The 11,024-nt window shown below is 40.8% G+C and overlaps 1 protein-coding gene across 1 annotated transcript in view; it reads right to left on the minus strand.

Moving 5' to 3' along the window:
• Positions 1-5,679, minus strand: part of LOC103363068 (FERM and PDZ domain-containing protein 4-like) — a gene marked incomplete at its 5' end in the record, with an annotated part of 29,938 nt that extends 24,259 nt beyond the window's left edge. The window contains one exon of the mRNA XM_008289671.1: positions 5,557-5,679. Within this exon, the coding sequence (XP_008287893.1) occupies positions 5,557-5,679 (123 nt within the window). The remainder of the gene's footprint in view (positions 1-5,556) is intronic.
• Between the last annotated feature and the right edge of the window lie 5,345 nt (positions 5,680-11,024).

Consider the following 11,024-nt stretch of genomic DNA (forward strand, 5'->3'; position numbering starts at 1 on the left):
AATTAGCCAACTTTGCACTAAAAAGTACGGAAGTGCCAACAAAGGCGAGTAGACGTGGTTGTCAGCGTGACTTCATCGTTAAAGTAATTAAACACCTCCTCAGTAAAGCATTATTACACTTTGTTTGAATTGCACTCTTGGTTAGTTGCCATTAATACTGTTTTCGACACGATTTGCTTGATAGGTATTCTGACGTGCTTTGCAGAAATGTAGTTTGACGTTGATTTTGTTTTGGGTAGAAGACGACTAAATTGAACCTAAATTCAAAGGTTTTCAACACCAATACCTTCTGTTCTACACAACACAAACATAATATCAATACCCGCACCTGTTTCCTCACCAAAGGTTGCTTCCACACCTTTTCTCTCGAACAAGTGTTTTAAAATCTGACCGCATGTAAGCTGAGCAGCCAAACAGTGCTCTGCTTTTATAAAACATGAGTCAGGTCTCAGATTTGTATTCATTAAGCTTATAGTACTAGGATTAAATAGATCAACCCGGTCGAGGATAATGATGATATTTCTCTGGCGATACGTTCGTAATGCTCTGGCACCAACTATTGAAATTTAAACTAAAACATGCAGATGCTCTCAATGGATTCCCCCATCAACTGGCATAACGGAGTCACTGTTTCACTACTTAACAAATGAGGGTTAAGTGATCGTGAGGGAACTAACTTGCAGTTTTTAAAAAAATGACGGAAACCGCAGACAGCTGGGAAAAGCAAGTCAGAGATCTCTTAACTGAACTGACACATTTAAAAAAAGGAATATTAATGATAATACACAAACACAAAGATATGACAAGGCAGTGAACAATTACATAATTCCTGGTTTGTGCCGTTTTAGGGTTATTTTTTCTTAAGTTAAACACATACAGTGATGTGTCAAAGAGGTTGTCTTGCAGTGTATCGTGATAATATTGTTTCATAATTTACTTCAACATTGGAAGAACAAGATTGTGCCTTTACTTCCATGTATTTTACATGGATTATCAACCAGCAAGAATGCCAAGAATGAGACACTTATCTGGATACCATGCATGCATCAGGAAACATTAAGAACGTAGCTCAGTTTTAACTGGTTATTGTACCTGCTTTAATCTTTAAACCACCATAAATCGTCATTTTTAGATGCAAAAATTAACCTGTCTGCTTTTATATTTTCCCACATTTCCTGGGTTTGCTGATATCTTCTCTCGGTAACTTTTAAGTTTGATGCTCTATGTGCTATCCTCTGGACAGTTCTAGCTACATCAATACAATTTTTATATATGTGGATATGAATCCCTGAGGCTGTTGGTTCCTCAGCTTTATGCTTAGGTGGATAAAGTGCTATCAACAGTGATGCATGGCCAGAGAAAGCAACCAAGGCACTTCCAGTTGAGCAAAAGTGGCTGCATTGCATTTTTTGGCCTTTTAACATTGCAGGATCTCAGGTAAATTCCCTCAGTCTGACTGCTGAAGCGTGCAAAACGGTGAATCCTGAAAGAAGTTTGTGCTCCTTCTAAGAGATTGACATTAAATCACGGCGGCAAATTTCCTAATGAATGATTTTTATGAGTTGCTGGCAGCTACATGTGGCCACCAATCTTTTGTGCAACTTTAATACAGGTTAATATTGGTGAAATTTAACGTCGTCCTTTTCTTTGCCTTCCTGCAAGTCACTGCACTCAGGATGAGAGCGCCGCTAAAATTTAAATGTACCATATTAAATTACTTCCTGCTTGCTGAACCTCAGACGTCTGTCTCGACTGAGACATTGAGAATGCAAAGTGCCTGTTAATTAAGAGGTGATATACACTTTCAGTAGGGTTAACTCATTCGCTCTGTCTCTCTATTTCTCCCTCCTTCCCTCCTTTGCAGCTTAAAGAGCTCCCTTGGCAGCTGTTGCTTCCCTTCTGCTATAAAGTCCAGTACAGGGTGTCTTTTGTGGCCTGGCCAGCATCCACTCCATTGTCGTGTGCCTTGACTCTCCACATAGGACATCTTATGAATTTCCTGCCTCATCCACCTTCACAACGCCCCAGATGTGTGCAACCATATGATTTTATCTATGAAGATATTTATCTCGTTATTACACAATATATATACCTGCGGCTTTACCTAAATCTGGCCCCGATGATGAAACATGTTCCAACTGCACGGGATTCAACTTTATCTCCAGCCAATCCAGATCAATCTCAATCTCTGACCCACTTCCCGACTTTTTTTTTCCCCTACCCCCCTTGACTCTTGCGCTTTCTCATTCTCCCCGTGGTTATCACATTGATCTGTATTGTACATACGGCGCAGAAATCTCGAGCTAAATCTGTCTGTAATGAAGCGTGTTCCAATCTGTGACGCTGGCTCATCTTCCCTGTCAGGGTCGGTGGGATTTAATCCTGCAGAAGGACAGTTGCGAGGGTGATGGGGTCAGGGGAAAGCTGAACACCAAAGGTCAGATCCTGGTAATGCTGCCAGCCATGGAAGAATGGAATTGAGGAGAGTAGCAGCTACGGGTCGACTGATATGTTTTGTCATTGTCGATACTGATACCGATTATTAGCAACGAAGGGCTCCAACATAGATACTTGGAAAAGATACACGATTGCAAATAAAATCCAACATGAAACTCAAACAAAATGATTTTGCCTATGTTTAGTTAAAAGAAAACCTAAAAGAGATTCGTTGCGATGTAGGAAATCACACAAAGATGGCGACTACAGATAAAGAAGGGCCTCATCAGAGCCAAAGCAGCACATTTTTAAATTAAATTCTTTTATCGGGAATCTATTAGAGAACAATAATGATACAGATATTTTAAAAAAAATGCTGAATATCGGGTTTGATTATCGCCCAAACTGATATCGTTCAACCAAACTAAAATTCCCACTTGTCCAAGACAGTTTATTCCTATCACATAGTCGTAGTTGCTGAGGTTTCTATTGTTCCACCATGAGCAAAATCATTCCCTTAACCAACTGTAAGATGCATATATGTAACAATAATACAGTAGGACGGTTCTGTTTAACTGAGCAGCCGACTGTGAGAGAACATTAAATTTCAAATGTGACCGCATAACGAATCTAATGAGCTCATAAAAACACAATTTATGGCACAAATGGTTGGTTCACTTACTACCAAGGTCAGGTTTAAGTTCACAAGTTCATGAGATAATTTCAAACTACTTCAATGGACGCCTATCGTGAGTCAAAAAAAAAAAAAAAAGATGTAATGCCATCAAGAGCAAATCGGAGCACTTTAGAGTTATATAATGAGATTAACAGACCTCGCTAACGTAATCTTAACTATCAGGCACCATAACCTTTAACTGTGCATACAAGCAGGGCCGAGTGGGTTCATGATATCTAATGTGAGATGATGTTAATTAATAAGATTGTTCTGCTCCCGTTAAATGATCAGGACTGATTTATATATGTTGGAGTTGCAGGATTTTTTTGGCCTCACTTGTGACCTTAAAGCTGTACATCAGCGGTGGTGCCAACTAAAATAAAGCAGACCTTGTGCTAAAGGTGCTTGTCCTCCACCACCTGGACTGCTGCAAGTCCTTCTACACTTTCTGAAAGTCACTGGAAGTAACAGAAACTTTTCAGTGAACCTATTCTCAGTTGAAACAGTAGGAAATTTTTATGCTATGTATAAAAATGTTACACAATATGTTCAAGAATGCTATCAGTGTTGTCCAGCTGTACATCCAATAAACAGGGTTCAATATCGGAGTGTTGCACCCCGACAGCTGTAAAAACAACAGCCGGCAGGGTTTACACAGAGCACATACGACGCTGCAAACATGCCAAGTATACGTTTGACAATGTGGACAAAGTGATTTGTCATTTGGACTTCTGTCACTATTTTTAAATTTGTTTCGAGAAGACTCGAGGAAAGGAAAGCAGGCTTTTTACGGGTGAGTGATGGCTGGGTTAAAAGGTATCTGCAAGCTGTCAGCTCTTCTCATAGCGAGCCACAACTCTTCTCTTGACAGGCCCAGACGTCTACGAAACATGCTCACAACTAAATTTTGATTTATTTACTGTAATCAAATGACAGAATTCCAGACGGTATATATAAGGAAGGGTGAAAAAGGGCAAGGAACGTCGCAGGACGACATACATTAAACATGAAGAGTGATTGGTCTTTAACCTACCTAACCTACCAGAGAGCAGTGCATTTTTGATTACCACCACCACCGCCGCACACAAAAAAGTAATTTATCACTGAATCTTTTCACAGCGACACAGAAATCAGAGCCTGTCTCCATGTCGCCGTACTCGTTGTGCATAATGTTCTGTACACTAACACCTCAACCCCAGACCAGCATGAGCATTTGCATACTTATATGGCAGATGATTTCTTCCTGCATGACAATTTTACGGCGACAACGGGCCGCGCATGCATGGAGGCAGTGCGAAATTACCTTAACAATGCCTGCTAGTGATTAAACTGGGATGATGGCTTGGGGGAATGGTGGATGGGGGCTTCATGAATACTGTATTTGCAGGGTATCATACATATTTAACTTTGTTTGTACTCCATTATGACTCGAATTTAAAGGTTTAATTGTACATAATTGCTTCTTTTTACACTGTAGACCTAGCTTGTTATTCACACTGGGCAAACTTCTTGTGTGTGTAATATTCATTACCTCCACAACTCTCTGTGTCATTTCATTTATCTCTATGCATTGTTTTAACTTCATGGTTAAATGCGGAAATGCATCTCACTGTACAACTCTATGCGGTGATAATCAAGCTGAATTTAACTGTCAATCCGTCCAGAGTATCTCAGAGTTTCCTCCCAGTTGAACTCACGCAGAAGGAAGGAGGAAGCAGGTCCCTGAATCACCTTAACTTCAAGCTCCCTACGGATGTCTGAGCTCCTCAACCTTCCTCTAAGCCCAAGAACCCGAGGGATGAAACTCATTTCTGCCACTTGTATCTGCAATCTCACTAACCAGAGTTCAGGACAAAAGTTAAGAGTTGGGATGTTGAGATGTTCGCCTTTCGGCTTAGCTGCTCGGTACAATGCCCACATTACTGCTCAATCAGTCCGTCCATCTCACGCTCCATCTTTCCGTGAACAAGATCCTAATACCTAAACTCCTTCGCCTGGGGCAGCAACTTATCCTCAATGGATTTGACAGAAGTTAGTGGATTGAATTTAACCGTTTAATCTAAAGTAACGCGTTGTGTGACCACAACACCGCATCCAAACTGGACAAATTCAGTGTGCTTTAGGCTCCTTTAGGGATTTTCATCTATATATTTGGTTTTAAAGCTATTATTTCCATTTTATTACATTCGAGGACACCTACTTTGATGAGTTCACAGGTGTAAGACGAAGCCATGCCATGACAATCTACATAAAGCAACCTGAAACATGTGGGGATGTGATTCTATATTCAAATCTACACCACAATTCTCCAGTGGGCTGCCATGACGCAACCAGATGTGATTGCGGGAGACTATAGCTATTCACTCGAGTGCATGATTGTGCATTCACGGATTACTTCCACATATTTAAGCACATGCATGCCACGTGTTCAGCATCATACATACTTGGTGAAGCAGTCCCGTCCTTCCCTGCTGTGGTTCATGCTGTCCCAACTGTATGGGGGCCCCTGCAGTCCACCCCAGGAGCCTGGGCCAGGGGGCGGCCAGCCCGACGTTTTGTTCTTATGGCTGAAAGGTAAAGGACATTGGAATCACCGTTTGGTCATCGTCAGTAAATCTGTTTAATTGAGGAATAGAATCACTTTAATTTGTGGGAAATTCACACAAACAAAAACAGGCCTCTTGGATCAAGACAACGACCAGCTTTTTTTTAATAAAGATGTCTCCAAGCTTGAGAATCAGTGGAAGGTTTTTGCATAGGAGTCATCTTAATTTATAAATCCCACCACCCCCAGTATAGATAAAGGCACTCAGAGACACTCTGTGCACCTCTGGTTACATTCCTCTCAGTCCAATTAGTGTGACTTCTTGTCTCTCGGTGTGGCTCGCAGTGTGAGACAGCACTGCTTAGTGCAATCGACCGCAGTCAAATAACAGCTCATCGGCTCCAGAGATGGCCAATCGATGGCCGCATGTACGGGCAGCGCCGTGGTAGCAGCTCTGGAAAAATGTATTTATGCGGTGAGGGTCGCACTGATGTGACGGCGGACTCTGCTTATTGCAGATTACAATGTCACTGAGGATTCCAGGAGGATGGGAATGGAGACAGAGAGAGAGAGGAGATGGGGTGGGAGAAGAAAGTGGCTCCACTGTGGCACCCCAGTGTGAATTATGCAAAAAAAAGTTCATGTCATAATGAGAATTAGACGTATCATCACCCCGAACTGAGTTACAAGCCTCTAATGTCTCACATGCTACAAGGGACTAATCATGCACAGATCCTACAGCATCCAGCCCATAACTCTCTACAGAAACAATAACAAATGCATTAAAAGATCATTAAGTAAGAGAAATGCCGCTGAATGTAAGCATCTGTGTACTTCATTCTTGCGTTTGATTGATTTTATTCAGAGCGCTTCCTCCTTCTACTATAGAGTGTGGAGCTCCTGCCTGGCTGATGCACAGCTGCAGTAACAATTAAAGGATTAATGGCATTTCAGAGTCAAAATGTAGACTAATATTCTATCACACAGCTGATTCTTCCGTGTTTTCTCGACATTAGAGGTTTTTAGCTCTTGGGTCTTTATCATTGTAAGCAGCTGAAGGGCCTAATTAATCACTCACATGCTAATAAAAATGTTTAAAATAGGTGAAAGTGCATACTAGATAAGGATGTCATCACCGTAAGAATCCAGCCGATCGATTCCCATGTTGTGCTGTTGATGGGTTGGATACATCAGTCAGTCATGTCATAGCTCGCAGTGTATGAAAACGGAAATGTGTAACAGGTTTTAAAAAAAGCAAGAGAAAAAACAAAGCGACGTCTCGAGAAATAGCTGCCGTGCTTCCATGAATAAAAAGGCATCAAAACAAAAACCAGACGGCATTCAAGTTAAAAGCAACAGATCCATTTCAACACTGTTGGGCTTTGGAGTTTGACTCCTCTCTATTCTGTTGCCATCCTCGGATCACGCTTCGATGCTTCTGCTGATCTTCAGTCATCTGAAAGCAAAACAGATCCACCGCCACTTCAGAATTCCATTCAGAGGCTCTTGTGCGCGAAACATACAGTAGCCATGGCGTTACCGGCTGTGCAGATCTCCAGTGTGCAGCCAGACATCCATCTGCGTTTGTCATTGTGCTGCTGCTGAGAGCAGCTTTGGTCCAAACTGAACTAAACTGCCGTGGCCTCGCCTCCTTTATCCCATAATCCCTCTCATCACAGAGAAAACAAATCCACGCTGTGTGTGAGTATGAGTATTTCTGTGTGTGTATGAGTGAGTGTGCTCAGCTGTGTATATATACGTGAGGATGTGTGTGTGTGTGTGTGTGTGTGTGTGTGTGTGGAGTAAGAGGATTTTCAGAGAGCAACAGCGTGTATGGAAACACTGCTCCAGCTCAGAGGTGGAATCTCACAGCAGGAAATGGGAATAGGAAACTGATAAAGTTCACCTGAATGGGCCGGCTGTTTCACTTATCACTTTTTGTCTTCATTCAGAGAATTTAATCAGAACGAGAGAGAAAAAAGTGAGTGGTTCTGTCAAGAAAACAAAAGTGATGGCTTATTTAAGAAAATGGATGTAGATGTGAAGATCTTGATGCTAACATGATGACATTAGGCTGTTTTACTCTTGTAAGGCATCCTAAACCTTTGTGTGTGTTCCAACCACAAGAACTGTGTCTGTGGAACCTCTTTCAGGGCTTTTCAGGGGAGAAAACTGTATATGTTCCAAGGTAGGTAGTCCAGAGGCCCCCCCCAAAAAACTGTGACACCTGGCTGGATCTTGAGAGAGGTTCTCGGAGAGTCTTCTCTCCAACATCGGCAACAACATGATAAAATTTACCATAGAGGCTAACATAACAGGTCCCATTTCCTGTGTGCTCATAGAACTGGAGTTACATCATGAAAAAGGTTTATTACGGAGATGTTTTTGTCGACATTTGAAACATTTACACAAGGTTCTGTAGTGAAAATAGCCCAATGAGATTGCTAATACATTGATGTTCAGCATGTAATGTTTAACCATCCTAATTTAATCCCTCAGAATGCTAACCTATGCTAATTAGCACAAACACAGAGTACAACTAAGGCTGCTGGGAATTTTGTTAGTTTTTCCAGATCAAAACCAAAAGTTGGTCCGTTACGTAGGGCGGAACCAGATCATGGTGTGAAAAAAAAGGTCACATTATAAAACCTGTAGATGCTCAAGGAAAAGCTTCATTCATCTTTTGGAAGCAATTCATTTAAAACCAAATTCTGAGTAAAATGAAGTCCTTTAAGGATGCACATGTTCTGCAACAGTATGGTCCTTTGTCTTCAAAACGGTCTGTGTTTGCATTGAGGTCAGGTAGAGACATACATGTGGAACCAATCTGTTTCATTCTCAAGGAATCAGACACTGATATTATGTCAAAGCCGATGGAATTTGAGAAATAAACACAAGGCATCCTTTGGTTTTAGAGTCACTCATCTCAATATTTGATGCCAATAGATGTAAAGGAGTTTTACCACTTTAAAAGACCCACATAAGGAGGTTGTCAGGGTGGCGGTGGCAAAAAATGCAGGACCTATGACTCTGAAGTTTATGCCCTGTGTCCTATCATTCTCTTCCAATTAGTTTCATTTTGAGACTGAGTGCCATTTTCACTGCTTGGTTAAGGATAAACACCAAAACTACTTGGTCAAGGTTAGGAAAAGGTTAGTGTTTCAGTTTCAACACACACTTTCACAACATTAACCACATGCCAAATGGCAAAGGAGTGAAAGTGACTGTACCATCAACATTTGGCTACGGACTCATGGCAACTATTTCTGCTGTTCACAGATTTTTATCGGTCTACTGGATTACCCTGCATGTTGAAAATGGTGCTAAAAGTGTACCAAGTGCATCCAAATGTGACGCCAAGTGGTTCTGACAAAGCAGCAGCATGGGGCAATTTGGTCGTGAGGCTAAACTTGTGGAACGAGAAGGGCACAGTACCTTCTGCCAATGCCCTATCTCACAATTTCCATGAAAATAACCCTAATCCACATCAGCATTTACAGACCTTCCTGTGCCCATTTCCTACCACTTTGAGTTTCACAAAATTCAGCTTTGTATTTTCAGCGTAATCTTGCTGACAAACAGGCAGATGGCCAGACAGACGAACAAAACGCTGATCAAATACAGGAATCGAGCTGAGGAATTCTCAAAATGCAGCGAAAAAGAGCACAAATCCAGTGACAAAAGCATTCAATCTACAGCAGTAAGTTTAAAAGACAACAACAAACACTGCTTAAAACTCCAACCTCCACCTTTCAGGATGGTTTAAGCTTCTTCGTGGCTTCTTTTTTCTTTTTTACCTCCTCCTTCCATATATTTCTAAAATGCAAATAATTACTGACTAAAGAATCTCTGTGCAGAAACACTTGGACAGATCTCAACACAAACTGCTAGAAATGACTCCGCATCACTGAAAGTCGTCTTCACGATGAACTATGCAGCAGAGTTTCATTCCATCTGAAGTGATACAAACCTCCTGTGTTGACACACGGCCTTTTCCCTGGTCGCCCCCTTTGAAGCATTTGCCTTTAGCATACCAGCAATCCAATATGCATTCAAAAGAATCGGCAGGGTGCTTTGTTCTTAGGGTTGCCTTTGCCCAAAAGGACAGCGTATTGACTTCAAAAAGTACTCGTTTCTTTCAAACTGATCAATTCATGTTACTCTTGACAACCTGATCTCAAGGGATCAATGTCTCCCAGTCATTCACACTTCAGCACACAAACTCCATCAATGTCTTTTTCTGCCTTTGACAAAAATGTGCTGAGAAAAAACGATTTATTTTTTTTAAATGAATAGGTTAAACACAATAAAATGGAAATTTCTACCTTTACTGGCAAATTTAATGGCATGAGGCACATTAGAATGACATTAAGATGACACCACTTAATATATAGGCTACCAAATAAACCTCATTTGAAAGTGAATTTTTAAATGAGAAGTTGAGGGCTACCAAATGGACATCACGTCAGATATCAAAGATTAAAATAACAGATTACAGCCTATTATTTGGTCTGTATAGGATTATACTGTATGCAAACAACCTGTGTTCTGCAAAGCTGTACTTCAGAATAGTGCTAAAGGCCAGTGTTAGCACAAAACATGCATTGCTTTTGGTGCATCATGCAAAATACATTTGTTTCTCTCTTTCTGTAAGTCAGTTGTGAAAATGACTGACAGTCTGATAAAGAAAAAAATAATAAAAATTGCTGGCACAGTCTAAAAAAAATACAAATCTGATCTAATATTTGACAATATGGCAACATGCTCATTGCTGGTCAATCACAAAGTAGCTACACCTGAAAGCCTAACCTGATTTATTGTCTATTTTACTCAAAATGCAGCCATTTATTGCAAAATGAACATCATTTTGTATTGAAGGAGACTCAAAACTAGCAACTGAGACCATAAACTCATTAGGAAAATGTTTACTGAGGTCATAAAACAAGTGAGAATTTAAGTCATTTCATTTTTCATGACATTATTTCAAAATCAGAGGAGTTGCCCCTTGCTGGCTGTAAGAAAGAAAGCAGCTTTAAGGCCCTTCCATGTTGTTTTCGCTTTACAGACTGTTTCAGATATTCAGTCTATATGATAAACATAGGATATGGTCACTTTGAAACACACTATTGGTTTGTGGATAACAGTTTTGAAGCCGTCGGTCTGGAATCTGATTATCACCAACTTGGTCTTTTGAAACCACATTTCAGGCGAGGGACAGATTTGTCCAACAACTCAAGGACATTGTGTACTATACACTATATTGCTACGCAAATGGAGCAAGTTATCAATCACAATCCAAATTTAACACCATGCTGTATTGAAGAAGACATGAAACTAGTGACTGAGACCATAAACTCATTAGGAAAA

Source organism: Stegastes partitus, unplaced genomic scaffold (assembly GCF_000690725.1).
Source record: "Stegastes partitus isolate 25-593 unplaced genomic scaffold, Stegastes_partitus-1.0.2 Scaffold630, whole genome shotgun sequence".
In the NCBI taxonomy this organism is placed as follows: Eukaryota; Metazoa; Chordata; class Actinopteri; family Pomacentridae; genus Stegastes; species Stegastes partitus.